The sequence below is a fragment of the Hibiscus syriacus genome, unplaced genomic scaffold, assembly GCF_006381635.1.
Source record: "Hibiscus syriacus cultivar Baekdansim isolate YM2019G1 unplaced genomic scaffold, ASM638163v2 tig00110548_pilon, whole genome shotgun sequence".
In the NCBI taxonomy this organism is placed as follows: Eukaryota; Viridiplantae; Streptophyta; class Magnoliopsida; order Malvales; family Malvaceae; genus Hibiscus; species Hibiscus syriacus.
The window spans coordinates 6,265,640-6,285,237 of NW_024062775.1; the positions used below are offsets into that span (position 1 = coordinate 6,265,640).

The following is a 19,598-nucleotide window of genomic DNA, read 5'->3' on the forward strand; positions in this document are numbered from 1 at the left end:
TTGATGTACATATATATAATTATTTATTTTGGTTCACTTCATATTTGAATACTTAATACTATAATTAAACTAATTATATTTAGATTAAAATATATGATATGTTAATCCATTGTGTATTGTACCATGTAGAAGACGATCGGAAAACATAGAATGCAAGAAATCAGAGAAAATTTCTCAATAATACATTCCATCGAAAATTACATCTAAAACTGTTTCGCAATCATTACGTAATAAGAAATCTGACTAAAATATATAGAAAATCACAGCGGGATTAATTGCACTCTAATTTACAACACTAGCGCCAAATTAACTAACCATCCTTCTCATTTCTTCCCCCTCCTCGACGTGGCTTTCTTCGCCGGTGACTTGACGCTCTTTGGCTTTACACTCTTCGCCAGAGCTTTTTTAGGTGCGGCAACCTTCTTCGGAGCAGCCGCTCTCTTCCCCGGGGACGTCCTTGTTGAAGTCCGAGCAGCTTTGGTCGGCTTCTCCGCAGGCTTGGCCTTAGCCTTGGTCGTAGCTTTTGGCTTTGCAGCCGCGGTTTTCTTCGGCTTCGCGGCAGCCGCGGCCTTTGTTTTTGTGGTAGTAGACTTAGCCTTGGTGGATGGCTTCGGTTTAGCCGCCGCTTTGGACTTCGCCTTAGATACAGATTTTGTCTTCGCCGGAGCTTTAGGAGCCGATTTAGCACTCTTCACGGACTTGGCAGCAGGCTTAGATTTCGCCTTGGTAGCAGCCGGTTTCTTCTTCGCCGGAGCAGAAGCAGTTGTCTTCGCCGACGGAAGCTTAAATGAGCCCTTGACCTTAACCAGTTTCCCAGCAGCTACAAGCTTCTTCAAATGAAAGAGCAAAAGCTTCTTGAAATTTCCAGGAAGATTCTTCTGTTTCTCTTCAATGAATTTAGTAATAGCGTATTGACTTGAACCCGTCCTCTCTTTCAAACTAACGATCGCTTCTTTGATCATCTGCGTTAAATCGAACCGTTCAGATCCAAAAACACCAAGCAGAACAAAATCATACGAAGCTTCTGAAAATCGAATTACGAAAATACCTCTTCGTAAGTAGGATGAGCTCGTGGCTTCTTAGAAGCCGGCGCTTTCTTGGCTTTAGGTTCTTCGGCTTTCTTGGCTTTAGATTCTTTGGCTTTCTTCGCCTTGCCCGGCTTCGAACTGGCTTTCGTCTCAGCCGGCTTGTCTTCCGCCGGTACGGTGGCGACCTCGACCACGGCGGTCGTTTCTTCTTCAGTGGCCATTGCAGCCAAAAGGATGCGCAAATAGGGTTTCGGCAATTGGGAAATTAGATTGAATCTAATTTCAGTCGACCTCTATTTCCGTGGTGCGAGGAAGGTAACGGCAATGAAGGGATTTAAATAGTTAGCCTTGAGAGAGCCGGTACCCGTACGATGAAATGTGATTGGCGGGGACAACTAGCACGCGGATCACCATCTTTCGTAAAATTTAAATAAAAACCGTTGGATAATGCCTTTATCTACGGTTCAAGACGAGGAATTGAAGGGAATGAGTAGTTGAAGTGTGTTTTTGGTCTCGATTGATTTCATAATAACTTGAGCTATAGTTGATTAAATTTTATAAGGTTTATTCCATCATGTAGGTTATTTTGTAAGCTTTCTAACGAATATTTTCATGCACATTTTGAACAATTATTTTGAAAGAATTTTAATTTCTAAGCTGCGTTGGTCCAAACGAGAGTCTAATTCGATACTATGGTAGTTCTAGAGAATTTTAAAACAATGCTCGATATAAAATTAAATTTTTTTCATCACATTTGATAATAGATTAACAAAGGAATCTAATGCTTCAAATCTTTTGAAAATCAAATAAGAATTCGATAGAAAAATATTACTCGAGATGGTGTTGAAGTTGAACATGTCCTATTGATGTTGAATGTGTGGTATCACATACAACACATGTAAACTAATTTATGAAAATAAAAAACTCGTGCTATGTATTATTAATACGTTGCATACATTAATCATCGATGTAAAATCAATCAAATAAAATTTTATGATTATTAATCGATATAAACATAATTAAATCGTGTTTATTTTGATTTACGAACATTTGCTTTGTATAATTTTCTGATGAAGTTTAGTATCATATTTCTTATATTTATATATTCGTTTAATTAAGATCTAATGATACTAAATCATCATATTTAATCATAATCAATCATAAACATATCAAATTATTCCGTTAGAATGTATATAAGAGATGAAATGATTTGATTTGTTATGTCATTCATTCTTTGATGGTACCATGACATCATATCTCATCGAAATGGCCTAAAAGAATGTATTATTATCATCATTGATCAACTCATTCAGTTTTCGATCTAAAAAATTTACGTAAAATCTTATAAACCACGACTCCCACCTCAACAATCTCGAACATAACACTTGACTCGAACTATCGCGAGCCCCCGGTTAGATCAAACATGTCATTGCTTAATTCTTTGCCTAATTGCAGGCATAGTACAAATGAAAGTAGGTAACAACATATATAATTCTTGCCTAATTGTAGGCATAGTACAAAGGAAAGTAGGTAACAACATATATAATTGTGTAGGCAGTTACCGATACACCCTTACTCATTCACTCAATTTGCTTAGCAAGACCAAAAATTTTGCATCTGTTGCGTTTATCTTTATCGTCGTTCAAAATATTTCATGATCATTTATAAATTTTAAAAATTTAGTGATATTTTATATATGTTATCTAAAATATTTCAATATTATGATAATCAAATGGATAACTAATTAAATAAGGTCTCATAAAAGGAAAAAAGATAAGACACCACATGAGTTATGAAAATGTGAAAATATGTGTCATACAAACACTTGAAAATGTGGGATCCTGAGAATGTAATTGTTGTATTACCAAAATAAATGAAAATAAATCCTAAATGATGAATTGTATTTTCTTTGATTATCATATTCTTAGAATCATAGACCGATGTTAGTTGGAATTTTATATTTAAAATATCTATGGCACAAGTGAATATGTTTCACATTGGAAAGAGAAAGTGTCATGTAAATCCGCTAACCTAATGGTTAAATCGAGATCAAGTTGAGAAAACATCTAAATGAATGTGACTAAAGCTCATAAAATTTAAAGGTGTTATGTGAAGGAAAACTCTACCTTGTTGATTGGAGATATCGAGATCTAGGTTCAAAGGGACAACCTAATTGCATAATTTGTGTATAATCACTATAGGAGTTCCTTATCCCAAGTCAATTTCAATGATGTAAACAATTACCAAAGTGGTATAGGCTAAGCAAAAAGCTTTTAATGATCATTGTGTGCTTCGATGAGCCGAGCAACATAAGTCACCTATGTGAGAGTGTAGTGGGTCTGCTTCAAAGAGACTATTGGACATAATTCTTTCAAACTCTTACAGAACCAAGCAGATGTTCATGACTTTAAGGACATACCCATGAGAACTAAATTCCTGTTAGAGGGATAGTTATGTGAAGTATGTCGTCGTTTACACAAACGGTGGAATAGTTCAAGGACATTGCATCTACTGTTTAACCAGTAAAGTAAAAATAATATCACAAGGAAAGGTTCAAAGGATAACACCTACATATCCTATGCAACTATTAATTGTAGAGGCTATAACCACATCGTGCCGAAATGTTTTTGATTAAATCATCAATTTCATTCAAGTGGGGGATTGTTGGAAAATGAGTGAATTTAATTGATGGATTTAATATTTATATTAAATTCATAATCCCTTTGGCTATTAAAAATTAAAAGATAATTTTTAATTTGAATATTAGTAAGATAATTACTCTTTTAATAAGTTAAAAAAGGTATTTGTTATCATTTTATTTTTGAATATTAAAAAATAATTATATAATTTTTGTATATTTCAAATTAAAATGATATATGTTTAAGTTTGAATAGTAAAAGGAGTTTATCTTTTGACCATTGTAAATTAAATATATTATTTAATTTGAATATTAGTAAGATAATTACTCTTTGAATATGTCAACTTAAAAAGATATTTGTTATCTTTTTTACGTTGAATATTAAAAAAATTATATATTTTTGTATATTTCAAATTAAAATAATACATATTTAAGTTTGAATGATAAAAGAAGTTGTATCTTTTGAATATTTCAAATTAAAAGATATTGTTATATGTTTAATGTTGAATATTAAAAGATATTTAGTTTGATTAAATCTCTTTTGAAAATCTCTTATCAATAGTGAGCAAACTTGTTAGATTTTTCACATTTTAACATATCTCACAACTCAGTTTTCAAGCATTTCTCTTATCTTGAAACTTTTTTCTTTTTCTTAGTTTTTTCGGTGAAAATCGAAGGTGATAATTGTTCGTGATCTGTGCAGATATGTTACTATAGTTGGTCATTAGTTGTTGTATATTGTGAGACAGATGACCAACGAACTCTAGCACTAAATGAGTGGCTGAAAATCTGTCTTAAAGAAACTGTGCAGTTACAGCCCTCAACTGATTCCGATCGATAGATCAAAATAAAAAGAGTATTTTATTTCCATTTATTTTATCTCTTCTTCTAAGAAGTTTAACATTTTTTATTTATTTTATCGAGATTAATTTTATCTCAAATTATTATTTTAAATAATAATTTCAAGATAAAAATAAAATCGTTCTATCTCTTATCCCTTTATTCTCTTTAACTTTATAAAAAGGGATCGACTGTACAACCATTTGCTCTCGTTCCAACATCTTTGCTTGGTCCAAGTGAAGATGGGTAGGTCTATTCCACCGTCTGGTACTAATAAAAGGGAAATAGGCCTATCCCACCATCAGGTCCTAATAAAAAAGGAAACAGGTTTATTCCACCATCTGGTCCTAATAAAAAGGGAGATAGGCCTATCCCACCATCAGGTCCTAATAATATGGGGAATAGTCCTATCTCACCTTCAGGTCCTAATAAAAAGGGAAATAAGCCTCCAATGTAATCCTAAATATGTTAGTCTAGCAATGATTTAAATTTTAAAATACTGCAAAAGGAAGTTTCTATTATACCATCTACTTTTTTTCTCCTTTCAGTTTTAAAGTTTAATCTTGATTAATCTAATTCGATCTAGGTCGAACATTTAATTTTAATAAATGAATCTTTCGACATTGATTTTCTACATATACAAGAACTCGAACCTGAGACATTACTTAAGCGATAGTCAATCTGTTTAACAGCGGGAGGATTGTTCGGCTTTTCTTGCAACTATTGTAAAAAACGATTCGTTACTGGATTGATTAATGCATTTTGGGCACCCTTTTTTACTTGTAAAAACTCAACCTTGTGTTGGTACGAGTTTTTAAGAGACCGCTTTAAAAAAAAACATTGTATACATTTTCAAAATTATATTTAAAAAATAAAACACTTGCATAATTAAAAATATGTATTTGTGAAATTATTTTTATGTGGATCTAAATACAATTGTAGTTCTCAATTTTATGTGTACGAGGGGATTTTGTTTGTTTGAGCTTTAATCGAATCAAACTTTATATAAGATCGTATAAAATATAAAATTATTTTATTATACTATAATAGAAATTGAAAAATATGCATGATTTTAGTCCTAATTTAACTTTCGAATTATAATATTTTCTCCATTTTAGTATTTAAATTCTGCAATTTAATCTTGCATAATTGTGTAGGCAGTTACCTATAAGCCCTTATTCTTTCACTCAATTTGCTCAACAATACCAAAAATTTTGCATGTGTTTCATTTATCTTTATAATCGTTCAAAAATTTTAATAATTATTTTATAAATATTTTAAATTTAAGGGTAAAATATACATTTAGTATCTAAACTATTAGTTTTAGTCCATTTTACTACCTAAACTTTTAATTTTTTTTAAAATCATATCTAACATATAATTTTTGTTTCATTTTAGTACTCGTGGTTAAAAATTTAATGCATTTAGTATTTAAATTATCTTATTTGATCTATTTTAGTACCTAGACACTAAAAAACGCACCCTCATTCTCCCCCGGCTTCGAACTCTTGGTGCCGATCACTGCTTCATCTTCAAGCCATGGTCTCGCCATCGTCTCTAGCTTCGCTTCTCTCTCTTTACTTCCAATGTTGCATGACTTCCTAGATCGTTTTCTTCTAGTTTCTCGGGATCCAAACACGGTCATAACACCGGTGCATTTTCTATGTTTTCGTCTCGTTTTTGTTTAGGCGGACGTGGATGCCGATGCTGCTGGACCTGGTGTACCAAAGAAGAGAACGTTCAAGAAGTTCAGTTTCAGAGGCGTCGATCTCGATGTTGCTTTCATGCGATTGACTAGACATATATAATTGGTATTGACGGTCGTCTACAGTTTCCGAAAGCTTTCTAGATTCAATAGCCGGTGGTCTTTTGTTCTTAGAAGTTTTTGATGTTCACTTTTGTTATATTCCAAGGATCTGGTTTTCTGTAGTTACTACCCTTGGTAACGTATTACCATATAATTTAACAATGCAGTCGTTTTCCCCTCTTGATTGGTTCTCTTGAGTTGTGAACTTAATTGAGTTTACTGTTGTACGAGCAACTTGTTGGGAAGCTTATGATGTCAGGGACTCATGGTTGTAAATTGTAATAGCTTGATCAGTGATGGATCCACTGAGGCGTCAGGGTAGACATCAAAAATTTTATGTTGTTAATATATATTTATGCGTATATGCGCTTGCACGTCCACCCAAAATATTTTTGGCACCATCAGTGAGCTTGTTTGCTATTTTTTAGATATCATGGTACTTAAAACTATAATTTTATGAGTATCTTCCTTTCTTCCTTGCCCTTCTTTGAGCTATTATTTAGTATCATCTTCAGAATCTCAGTTTTATGAGATTTTTGGCTTCTGTTGCAGATATAGTCAATGATGTACACAGATAGCCTCATAGCCATGAATCATGATTATTCATTGATGTATTATACTGATTTAAATTTCCAAGTAATGACCAAAGTAAGTACTAGTAATAGATAGCACCATATACTGAGACTATTATTCTGCTGTCTTGAAATAGAAACGTGAGGCTCCTCTACTTGTGAGAAACCTGAGCCAGTTAGGACACACCTCCGTTATATGATTATAGTTCCCGAAATGATCGGCAGTATCATCGGTGTTTACAATGGAAAGACCTTCAACCAAGTGGAAATTAAGCCAGAAATGATTAGCCACTATTTGGCTGACTTCTCAATCTCATACAAGCCTGTAAAGCACGGAAGGCCTGGTATTGGTGTCACCCATTCCTCCAGGTTTATTCCACTCAAGTGAAGGTTATGCATGTGTTATCATTCTCGGTCAATCTTCAAAGTTGATGAATCTCGCGTTCTGTAAAAAACGAGATCCTTAAATTACGTTTTGTGGGACTCGAGGTAATCTTATGTGTATAATTTAAGATATTTTTCTAATTAATGTTGTTTGATGTTATTTTTTCAATAAAATAATAAACGGTTTTTTTATATATAATAAAGCCTCAAACTTTTTTATAGTTCGTACCCAAAGAAGACTTGGGAAAGCCAGCCCACATTGCCCAACCAGAAACCAAAGCTTCGTAAGGCATTCCATACGTGACTTGATGTTTTAGTTGACAGATTTGACTCGTGTCTTCTGATTGGGCATCATCTTATTCTACAACTAACCCATTGGTAGCTCGTCTCAACTCATTTACATGTTCGACCCATCTTACTTGTTATCTAAGTCTGTTGCATTAGGAGTTGTTTGAACACCAAGTTCTTTACCCAAAATTCAACCCTAAGTGTTACTCCCATCATCATTCCTTTGACTAACAAGAACCAGACTGGTTCAGGCTGGTTCGGTTTCAAAGCACTCAGTCAGGTCGAGTTTTATCTTCTCAAATTTAATAACCTCACTCGAAAATCGAAAGGTTTTACTTATTCCGATCCGATTTTCTATAATTTTTCACCCGACTCGAATATGACCCAAAATTTTAGGATCAAAATCCACCTCGACCGACCTCAGCACAAAATTTTTTGATTTTTTTTCGTTTTTTTTTTGTTGAAAATAGAAAAATATGTAAACATATGTGAAATATATATATATAGAGACATTATAATAGTTTACCTAAATAATAGAAGAGAGTTATATTATTATCCCAAATTGGATAAAATATTTTAGATCCCAAACTCAATTCCAACTCGACTTTATCCATCTGAAAATCCGATCCGAACATAAAATTAAAAGGGATCATTCATATAAGATTATATCCAATAAAAAATTAGGATAATTTGATCACTCGAGACATGCAATTGGAATGTGTTGTCGAACCGTGTTGAGCTCACATGCATTGTTGCAAAGGCTCACTAGAGTTTCACTTGCAATTATATATATATATATATATAATTGGAGGTGGCTAACTCAGCCAGCCAGTTTCGTGTACCCTGGTTATGTCATTTTCATAAGTTTCCAGCTGTACGTGCAAGGTTCACACAGAGACAAATATAACCCAGAACGCGAACAGAAAACTTCAAAAATTCTGACCAAAACTGGTTAGTTGGGACAATTTTTCCACAATTTTAGTTTGGTTCCAAATATAACCCAACTGGCATGTTGCAGATGAAAGAAATCCAACCCCACGAAAGAAAAAAAAGACCAATAATATAATCTTCAGAAGCACCACCAATGGCATTTCAATTAATTCAAAAAGTTCATCTCTTTTCAAGCTTTGATTGCGGTTCTTTACAATCTAGACCCCCAATTCCACAATTTCTTTTGGTTCGGCACTCGGCTTAATGCCGACTACCTCATTTGTTAAAATGGCTTGAAAAAACCTGCTCCGATATGCCCCATGCGAAATATTTACACGGCCGAGTCGAGCCAACCATAATAGATTGAACATTGAAGACTTGAATTCTTCAGCAGAGTTTCCATCGAGACTATGCCGTCGTTTGTGACGGTAACTTTGGGTGGTTATGCTCGCCTTCATAGGTAACGGTAAGCATGGACGGCTCTTCCAGGCACCTCTCGACGTGCTTCCTTGCAGGGCAACCTCTCATACTGCTACATTTGTAATATCCCCTGCACCAGTTAAAAAGGAAAGGCCTCTGAGTCGATATTTTGCAGTGGATTCGACAAACCGCGCACACGACAAATTAACAAGCTTCCTATGAACATTTTAAACAAGGAACGGAAACCAGCACCGCCATTAATCAACGACATAAACACTAAGAAGTTAAAGGCATTATATGTGGTATGCTTAATGGAAGTGATAATCAGATATCACAGACGCAAAATTTGTAATGTCATAAGCAAAACCGAACAGGCAACACCGAAATTCGATTTGACGATATATCATACCATACATAAGATGATAATGATTACCTAGGGTGAGGAGAACCCTTGATCGGCTTCTGCCCGTATTTCCTCCACGAATAATCATCGGGAGGGATATCGGCAAGCTTGTTACTGACAGCAGGCACCGTGATTGATCTCTTCACTCTATGTTTCCTGCCAATATAATGCAACCAATAAAGCTTAAAAACAATTATGAGAACTAATATCAAAACCATAATTCTATAAAGAGAGGATCTAACCTCTTTTTCGAGCAATGGCATTTACCACTAGTCCCATATTTGATACTCGCATCTTCACCCTTGACGATACACTTCTTCTGGTGTCGGGAACCCTGATCCGGTGATCGAGGTGCCCCGATCAAACGGAAGGCGTTCCCGTTGTCGAAATTAGCCACACTACCATCTATACTAAGGGAAGAGATGAAAGACCTAGTGGATGACATGGTAGGTGTGCAGCTAGAGCTATCAAAGTTCAAGCTGATCCCACTATTACTCTTCCTAAACAACATTTCAGCTTGAGGTTTCATTTCCTAGTGGATGACATGGTAGACGTGGATGCCGATGCTGCTGCACCTGGTGTACCAAAGAAGAGAACGTTCAAGAAGTTCAGTTTCAGAGGCGTCGATCTCGATGTTGCTTTCATGCGATTGACTAGACATATATAATTGGTATTGACGGTCGTCTACAGTTTCCGAAAGCTTTCTAGATTCAATAGCCGGTGGTCTTTTGTTCTTAGAAGTTTTTGATGTTCACTTTTGTTATATTCCAAGGATCTGGTTTTCTGTAGTTAACAATGCAGTCGTTTTCCCCTCTTGATTGGTTCTCTTGAGTTGTGTACTTAATTGAGTTTACTGTTGTACGAGCAACTTGTTGGGAAGCTTATGATGTCAGGGACTCATGGTTGTAAATTGTAATAGCTTGATCAGTGATGGATCCACTGAGGCGTCAGGGTAGACATCAAAAATTTTATGTTGTTAATATATATTTATGCGTATATACGCTTGCACGTCCACCCAAAATATTTTTGGCACCATCAGTGAGCTTGTTTGCTATTTTTTAGATATCATGGTACTTAAAACTATAATTTTATGAGTATCTTCCTTTCTTCCTTGCCCTTCTTTGAGCTATTATTTAGTATCATCTTCAGAATCTCAGTTTTATGAGATTTTTGGCTTCTGTTGCAGATATAGTCGGTGATGTACACAGATAGCCTCATAGCCATGAATCATGATTATTCATTGATGTATTATACTGATTTAAATTTCCAAGTAATGACCAAAGTAAGTACTAGTAATAGATAGCACCATATACTGAGACTATTATTCTGCTGTCTTGAAATAGAAACGTGAGGCTCCTCTACTTGTGAGAAACCTGAGCCAGTTAGGACACACCTCCGTTATATGATTATAGTTCCCGAAATGATCGGCAGTATCATCGGTGTTTACAATGGAAAGACCTTCAACCAAGTGGAAATTAAGCCAGAAATGATTAGCCACTATTTGACTGACTTCTCAATCTCATACAAGCCTGTTAAGCACGGAAGGCCTGGTATTGGTGTCACCCATTCCTCCAGGTTTATTCCACTCAAGGGAAGGTTATGCATCTGTCATCATTCTCTGTCATCATTCTCTGTCAATCTTTGGGACTCGAGATAATCTTATGTGTATAATTTAAGATATTTTTTCTAATTAATGTTGTTTGATGTTATTTTTTCAATAAAATAATAAACGGTTTTTTTATATATATAATAAAGCCTCAAAGACTTGGGAAAGCCAGCCCACATTGCCCAACCAGAAACCAAAGCTTCGTAAGGCATTCCATACGTGACTTGATGTTTTAGTTGACAGATTTGACTCGTGTCTTCTGATTGGGCATCATCTTATTCTACAACTAACCCATTGGTAGCTCCTCTCAACTCATTTACATGTTCGACCCATCTTACTTGTTATCTAAGTCTGTTGCATTAGGAGTTGTTTGAACACCAAGTTCTTTACCCAAAATTCAACCCTAAGTGTTACTCCCATCATCATTCCTTTGACTAACAAGAACCAGACTGGTTCAGGCTGGTTCGGTTTCAAATCACTCAGTCAGGTCGAGTTTTATCTTCTCAAATTTAATAACCTCACTCGAAAATCGAAAGGTTTTACTTATTCCGGTCCGATTTTCTATAATTTTTCACTCGACTCGAATATGACCCAAAATTTTAGGATCAAAATCCACCTCGACCGACCTCAGCACAAAATTTTTTGATTTTTTTTCGTTTTTTTTTTCGTTGAAAATAGAAAAATATGTAAACATATGTAAAATATATATATAGAGAGACATTATAATAGTTTACCTAAATAATAGAAGAGAGTTATATTATTATCCCAAATTGGATCAAATATTTTAGATCCCAAACTCAATTCCAACTCGACTTTATCCATCTGAAAATCCGATCCGAACATAAAATTAAAAGGGATCATTCATATAAGATTATATCCAATAAAAAATTAGGATAATTTGATCACTCGAGACATGCAATTGGAATGTGTTGTCGAACCGTGTTGAGCTCACATGCATTGTTGCAAAGGCTCACTAGAGTTTCACTTGCAATTATATATATATATATATATAATTGGAGGTGGCTAACTCAGCCAGCCAGTTTCGTGTACCCTGGTTATGTCATTTTCATAAGTTTCCAGCTGTACGTGCAAGGTTCACACAGAGACAAAAATAACCCAGAACGCGAACAGAAAACTTCAAAAATTCTGACCAAAACTGGTTAGTTGGGACAATTTTTCCACAATTTTAGTTTGGTTCCAAATATAACCCAACTGGCATGTTGCAGATGAAAGAAATCCAACCCCACGAAAGAAAAAAAAGACCAATAATATAATCTTCAGAAGCACCACCAATGGCATTTCAATTAATTCAAAAAGTTCATCTCTTTTCAAGCTTTGATTGCGGTTCTTTACAATCTAGACCCCCAATTCCACAATTTCTTTTGGTTCGGCACTCGGCTTAATGCCGACTACCTCATTTGTTAAAATGGCTTGAAAAACCCTGCTCCGATATGCCCCATGCGAAATATTTACACGGCCGAGTCGAGCCAACCATAATAGATTGAACATTGAAGACTTGAATTCTTCAGCAGAGTTTCCATCGAGACTATGCCGTCGTTTGTGACGGTAACTTTGGGTGGTTATGCTCGCCTTCATAGGTAACGGTAAGCATGGACGGCTCTTCCAGGCACCTCTCGACGTGCTTCCTTGCAGGGCAACCTCTCATACTGCTACATTTGTAATATCCCCTGCACCAGTTAAAAAGGAAAGGCCTCTGAGTCGATATTTTGCAGTGGATTCGACAAACCGCGCACACGACAAATTAACAAGCTTCCTATGAACATTTTAAACAAGGAACGGAAACCAGCACCGCCATTAATCAACGACATAAACACTAAGAAGTTAAAGGCATTATATGTGGTATGCTTAATGGAAGTGATAATCAGATATCACAGACGCAAAATTTGTAATGTCATGAGCAAAACCAAACAGGCAACACCGAAATTCGATTTGACGATATATCATACCATACATAAGATGATAATGATTACCTAGGGTGAGGAGAACCCTTGATCGGCTTCTGCCCGTATTTCCTCCACGAATAATCATCGGGAGGGATATCGGCAAGCTTGTTACTGACAGCAGGCACCGTGATTGATCTCTTCACTCTATGTTTCCTGCCAATATAATGCAACCAATAAAGCTTAAAAACAATTATGAGAACTAATATCAAAACCATAATTCTATAAAGAGAGGATCTAACCTCTTTTTCGAGCAATGGCATTTACCACTAGTCCCATATTTGATACTCGCATCTTCACCCTTGACGATACACTTCTTCTGGTGTAGGGAACCCTGATCCGGTGATCGAGGTGCCCCGATCAAACGGAAGGCGTTCCCGTTGTCGAAATTAGCCACACTACCATCTATACTAAGGGAAGAGATGAAAGACCTAGTGGATGACATGGTAGGTGTGCAGCTAGAGCTATCAAAGTTCAAGCTGATCCCACTATTACTCTTCCTAAACAACATTTCAGCTTGAGGTTTCATTTGCTGTTGGAGCTGTAAGCTTTGTTGAAACTGCTGCCGTTGTTGGTGGAGGAAATGATGGTGACCGTACGGTGACCGTTGAGCGAGTTGAAGAGGGGTTTTGGCATTTGAACTCAGTTCCAAAGACGAGTTCCCCAGACAGAGAGAACTCTTGGCATGTAAACTCAGTTCTTGAACTGAGTTTCCATGGAAACCGAGCTGCAAATCCTTGAATGGATGGTGTTGATTATCCAAAAGGATGCTCTGAGGAAAAGGGGTTTGTAATTTCCTTTGCTTCCTAACTCTTGCATGTCCCAAACCAGCGTTTAAAAGTGAAACTACTCTTTTGAACCTGAAAACAGCTTCACCGGTTTCAGCCATTAAAGTTCTGTGATGAGCTTGATCTTGAGGATGAGACAAAAAGCTCAAAACTCTATGGCAGATCTCAACTGCTGCCTTGTTAGCTTCTTCAACCTCCTCCATATCACCGCCAACCCCAAATCAGATCTTTTCAAACACTAAAACAAAACAAAAGAAAGACCCATCACTCAAGATTCAATCTTCAGATCACCCAAAGGCTCAAACAAGGATTTCATCAACAGAATCAATACCAAATTTAGCTTAAAAGGCCAACCTTTTTTTTCATTTCCCAGTACAGAGAAGGCCAAGATATGAGAATAAGGAAGCTAATACAATAAAGGGGAGAGAAAAACCCAGACCTTGTTGGACTTTGAAGTTGTCAAAACCTAAATTCTTCACACACACACCACGTTTTATTTTTTATTAATTTCCTGAGATTGAAAGGTGTGAAAGAAAAGACTTTGTTTTAACCCATTGAAAGAAATCACAGACGGCCACAACACAAACAAAAAACTCCCATCTTTTTCTACTATATTATATTACTAAGAAAATAAATTCTAGACAGAGAAGGAGACTCGAATGAGAAACTCAATGGAACGAGAGATTTAAATAAGATGGAAGATGAAGCAATGAAACTGCCGTCTCTGTCACAGATTTGAGAGTGGGACCCAATCAAAAACCTTGGCTTCATTCATTCTTTGTTTACTTATTTTTTTCTGCCATTTCTGGGTATTTAATCACTGCTCAAGACTACCATTTCAAGTTCCAGTTTTTTTATTGCCACTTGTTCCGGAACCAGACAAGCTTTGGTGGTTCCTTGTGGTTTGTCTTGTACTGCCGTAAATCTGCAGAGTTGTTGAGAAACTGTTCAAGACTTGGGGACATTGAGGCTTACCCTTCAATTCTCTTCCTTTGTTCTTTTTTACTTTTTACTGTTGACATTATGTTTTAACTATTTGATCCATCTACACCTTTACTCTCTGGTAAAATCAAATCATTTTTATAAACATTTTTTACTTTGTGTTGTTTTATTTAACATTGTTTTATTTATTTAGATAATAAAATAATTATTGATATTTTTAAAATTTTAAACTTGAATATTAATGATATAAATATTTACTATCAAATAAATAAAATTTATCTTTAAACAAATATTATTATATTATGTAACGTTAAATAACACGAACCAAACTTCCCTATTTTGTAAGCTTTTCAATATTTACTTTGCTTCGAAGCGTTTTCTTTTTATTTTTTATTTTTATATAAAAGGGTCTGCCTCAAAAATGGGCCCCAGATCCGGTAGACGAGACAGCATCCGAATTAGCCGTTGATGCACTCGCCCAATTGAAGCCTGACACGTGTCCACGTTCTGCCTCTTAAGCCTAAACACGTATCCCCAAGATAGCGGCGCCTTTTGATCGCTGGGACGATCACGTCGGATAGCTAACTTGCGCCCGGAGGACACTGCGAGAAACCACATGTGTAGGGTTAAGATTCGATTCATTAAAAATTCAAGGTAAAAAAATATCAGAGCATCGTGTATTTTTGATAAAAATTTAATGTGATATTCATATTATTTTACTTTTTAATATAACCCTTTAAACTTAGAAAATAAATTTAGTATGGTCTTTTAATTAATATTTTTCGTCTTCGATCTTTATATTAGTGGCATGTAAATTCATGATGTTAAAGTGGTAGTCCACGGTGCTGATATAACAGTTAATTTGTTATGTTTGAGTTATCAATTTAACTAATCTATCATGTCATCCGTCACGTTAATCTGCCACCTTAGACTACCATGTCAGCACCGTGAACTGTCATGTTAGTATTGTGAACTGTTATATTAGCATCGTAACGATTAACGATGAAAAGCGTTGGTAAAATGACCACATTGAGAGATAAAATAATATGAAAGTCATATTGATTTTTTTTAAAAGTACATAGACTTTGAATGCATTTTTTACCAACATTTAATATAGTGATAAGTAGAATCTATTAATTGTAAAAAAAATATATTATTTTGTAGGATAAAATATACAAATAATTATTGAACATAAGACGTTACTTTATTGTGACTATTAAAAATTATGAAATAGTCTATCGATTATAATACATTGTTTTGTTGAGTTCTCCAATTATTAAAAATTATAAAATAGTAACCTGATTATTCATATGTTATAAACTCATCTTTTGTGTTAAAAATTTGATGTCGGTCTAAGCTGAGTGTTAATCTGCTGACTGTGATACAATAAATATGATATCAAAATCTAAAAAGACTATTGTATCTTAGTTAACAGGTTAACGTCCAACTTAGATTGTCATCAATTTTTTAACGAAAAATGACGAGTTTGAAACATATGTCATCAATTTTTTAACGAAAAATAACGAGTTTGAAACATATGAATAGGCATGTGACTATTTTGTAACTTTTAATAGTTTAGAGACTTAACAAAATAACACCTCATAATTAGAGATCATTTTGTAAATTTTGTAGTCGATAGACTCGATAAAACAATATTTTATATTCGAGATATCATTTATGTATTTTACCCTACTTTTAAAAGAATTTTGGTCATAAAGCGATTCTATATATATAATGCATCATCAGTAATTAAAATTTATTTTAAATAAATATTATTTTATAATCAATTAAAATATTATATATATATATATATAGATAGATAATATTTATCAGTAATTAAAATTTATAATAATGGTCATTATTATAACTTGCTCTCATGTTTCAGGTTTTGAACCAAGCTCCATGCCCTCTTGTCATTCATCCTTTTTCTCTGAATTTTCATTTCAGCCTCTGTTCTGTTCTGAAACCAACACAAATCAGAGGCAGAGCCCACCGGCTTGCAGGGATCACAAAGTATAGTACATCGCCCTGTCCATTGCCAGCCGGCGTCCATGTTCAGTTTTCACCATCAATCGGCCAGAAAGATTCGACACGAGTCGCTTTTGAACCTCTCTGAACTCATAGTTTAGCCCAGATAAACCAGAGCAAATTGACCACACTGCAAATACACAGTTGTTTTCTGTCATTGCTGAAAATGAAAGGGATCGGATTTTTTGGCTCTTTTGTTTTCCTTTGCTGGGTCTTTATGACTCTTGTGCCAGCTCCAGAACAGGCTGAGAATTATTTGGCCCATATGATTAATGTGTTCCATTCTATCTTTTGCAGGCTGTTTACGAGCACTATCACAAGCATGGCACACTCACCCTGCAACATTTTATTATTTTCTTTGGGGTTTTTGAGCTCTTCCAGTCTCAGCTACCTGATATCCACTCTTTAAGATGGGTGAACGGGATATGCACTTTCAGCACAATCGGCTTTGCCGGTACAACCATTGGTGTCTCAATCTACAAAGGTAGTCTCGGGACTCGATTCTTGTTCTTAGATGTGATCTTCAATATCGCCTCTAGGATCGAGTGCTAAATTTCGACAAATTTGTAGGTAAAAAGATCGATAGGGAGTTGATCGGTTACGGTTTGCAGGGAAGCTCATCTGCAAAGAGATTTGCAGCATTCAACGCTCTTGGTGCAATTGCCTTTTCATTTGGAGATGCAATGCTTCCCGAGATACAGGTTTAAACATAAACCATTATTATCCCCGGAATACAGTGAGGGAACCTGCACTCAAAAATATGTACAAAGGTGTATCAGCAGCGTACAGTGTCACTGTGTCAACATACTGGCAGCTTGCTTGCATTGGATACTGGGCATTTGGATCACAAGTCCAGCCTTATGTAGTGGCTTCATTAACCGTCCCCAAATGCACAATTGTCATGGTCAATATCTTTGCTGTGATTCAAATATCAGGATGCTATAAAATTAAATAAGATTATAAATTAATCATCGTATTTTATAAAATTAAATACAAGTCACTCAATTAACTAATTATAATGATAGAATTAGGAATGGAAATGGATAGGATTAGTAGGGTTTTTGACTCACCCAAATCTAACCCGAACATTATATTCCTCCACTGTCATCTGACTTGGCTTGGATTTTGAGAGATCCTAACTAATCTAAAATCCGATCCGATTTTTTTTAAAAAAACCAACCTAATCCAACTCAATAAAAAAATATTAAAATACGAGCCTAATTGAAATTATCACTAATAATTTAAAGATAATTAGATTATATCTCGAGTTAGATCAGGTCGAGTATTTTTCACCTAAACTTGTCCCGACCCAAATTCAATTTTTACCTAAAATAAAATACTATACAAATTTAAAACATGCATTAACTTTTTTAAAAATAAATTTGAGATAAATACAATGTAATATCTGCTTAAAGATCGTCAATCATTTGATAATGAATGCTCATACCTTTATATATGAGGTGTTTGAGCCCAAAACAACAACAACAACAACTCCCTTAACCACTTAGATAACGTAATTTGTGCTACATTAATTTTTAATTATAATTAAATCACTCTGTTTTTTTAATTATAATAATTAAATCATTTCATTTCATTTATAACTAGATAATTAACATCCATTATACATTTAACAAAAAGTAATCTGATTAATTACAAATGGGGCCATTCTATTTTAATAGTTTTTTTATAAACATATAGTACTTTTTAGGCATTAAAGTTTTCGTAAAGATGTCATATTCTGTTAATTTAATTTAATTGCCAATTTGCCATCACATTTTTTAGGTTTTTAACAGTATATAATGGACAGGTCGACATGTGAAGATTCCAAGTGAAACGGTGCCGTATTAGAAGATCTCACTCAAACGAAAAATAATTAGAAAAATACAATACGTAGAAAAGGTCAAAGTAGTCCCTCTGCCCTCAAATATCTATCGCTTTACTGTGTTGTTTTTTTTCTTCCTCGCGAAGCGAAGCTTGGAAATAGAAAATCAGCTGAAATTACTTATATTCAGTGCCTCTCTCCTGTCCTGTGTTTCTCTCTGAGTAGGGATTCTTTGGCGCCAACGATGACCTCGCAATCCCCTCCGACGACGGCGTTTTTAACGCGCGCTACTCTCTCGATCTTCACTCGCCGCCCGTGGCGGGAGTTCCTTTCCCGTTCGTCATTCGCGCGGCCCATGTCCTTCGGCGAGGCCACCGCCCGTATGAAGCGGAACCTCAACTACTTCCGAGTGAACTACGCCATGATAATCCTGGTAATCCTCTTCCTCAGCCTCCTGTGGCACCCGATTTCCATGATCGTCTTCTTGGTCGTCTTCGTCGCCTGGTTCTTCCTCTACTTCTTCCGCGACAATCCCCTGGTCATCCTCAACCGTCGGATCGACGACCGTATCGTGCTGGCGATCCTCGCCGTGATTACGATTGTAGCCCTAGTTCTGACCGACGTTTGGCTGAACGTGTTGGTTTCCGTTTCGATCGGGGCTCTTATAGTGGCTCTACACGCTGCGTTTAGGGGAACGGAGGATCTGTACTACGACGAACTTGACGGTTCCGAGGGTGGACTGCTTTCGGTTGTCGGCAGCCCCATTGGAGCTGGATACACCCGCGTTTAGACCCAAATCGTTAAATTTCATACTGATACATTCATTACTTTAGTATTCATTTTTTTTCTTCATCCTTATAAAAAATTCTGTATGTAATGCTTTCAAAAAGAATAGGTTTTCAAGTCTTCAGAATGGTAATTTTGTTAAGCTTAGTTTAATAATTTTCTTTCTCTTTCTGGGTTTTGTTTAGAGTTTGTATTTATGTCTTTACCATTGTCTTAAATTAACAGAATCCGGAAGTATAGATGTTTTTTTATGGATGTAGTAAAGTTTGAATGTCTTGGAACAGGGATCCCTGTATGAACAATGTTTATGCTTGTTAATGAGCGATATAAGGGCCAGTTTAGTTGCCAATGAAGG

At 35.5% G+C, this 19,598-nt stretch overlaps 4 protein-coding genes across 5 annotated transcripts; 1 reads left to right on the forward strand and 3 right to left on the reverse strand.

The window, feature by feature from the left end:
• Positions 1-223: 223 nt before the first annotated feature.
• Positions 224-1,337, reverse strand: LOC120130576 (histone H1-like). Its single transcript, XM_039147789.1, has 2 exons — positions 1,049-1,337; positions 224-962 (listed from the first exon to the last, which is right to left on the reverse strand). The coding sequence occupies exons 1-2, from the start codon at positions 1,247-1,249 to the stop codon at positions 324-326; spliced, it is 840 nt and encodes a 279-aa protein (XP_039003720.1). The 5' UTR covers positions 1,250-1,337; the 3' UTR covers positions 224-323.
• Positions 1,338-8,799: 7,462 nt separating this feature from the next.
• Positions 8,800-9,839, reverse strand: LOC120130808 (probable WRKY transcription factor 21). The gene is made up of 3 exons (XM_039147965.1): positions 9,553-9,839; positions 9,341-9,466; positions 8,800-9,037 (listed from the first exon to the last, which is right to left on the reverse strand). Exons 1-3 carry the CDS (start codon positions 9,837-9,839, stop codon positions 8,896-8,898), a joined length of 555 nt encoding a protein of 184 aa, XP_039003896.1. The 3' UTR covers positions 8,800-8,895.
• A 2,387-nt stretch (positions 9,840-12,226) lies between these two features.
• On the reverse strand, positions 12,227-14,309 carry LOC120130807 (probable WRKY transcription factor 21). 2 transcript variants are annotated; one of them, XM_039147964.1, is made up of 4 exons: positions 14,105-14,309; positions 13,120-13,903; positions 12,908-13,033; positions 12,227-12,604 (listed from the first exon to the last, which is right to left on the reverse strand). In XM_039147964.1, exons 2-4 carry the CDS (start codon positions 13,866-13,868, stop codon positions 12,463-12,465), a joined length of 1,017 nt encoding a protein of 338 aa, XP_039003895.1. In that variant the 5' UTR covers positions 13,869-13,903; positions 14,105-14,309; the 3' UTR covers positions 12,227-12,462. The 2 variants fall into 2 exon arrangements, with proteins under 2 accessions (XP_039003895.1, XP_039003894.1); XM_039147963.1 differs by lacking the exon at positions 14,105-14,309 and having other exon boundaries at positions 13,120-14,090.
• Positions 14,310-18,616: 4,307 nt separating this feature from the next.
• Positions 18,617-19,309, forward strand: LOC120130737 (PRA1 family protein E-like). The gene has a single exon (XM_039147901.1). The coding sequence runs from the start codon at positions 18,702-18,704 to the stop codon at positions 19,245-19,247; it is 546 nt and encodes a 181-aa protein (XP_039003832.1). The 5' UTR covers positions 18,617-18,701; the 3' UTR covers positions 19,248-19,309.
• Positions 19,310-19,598: the final 289 nt, after the last annotated feature.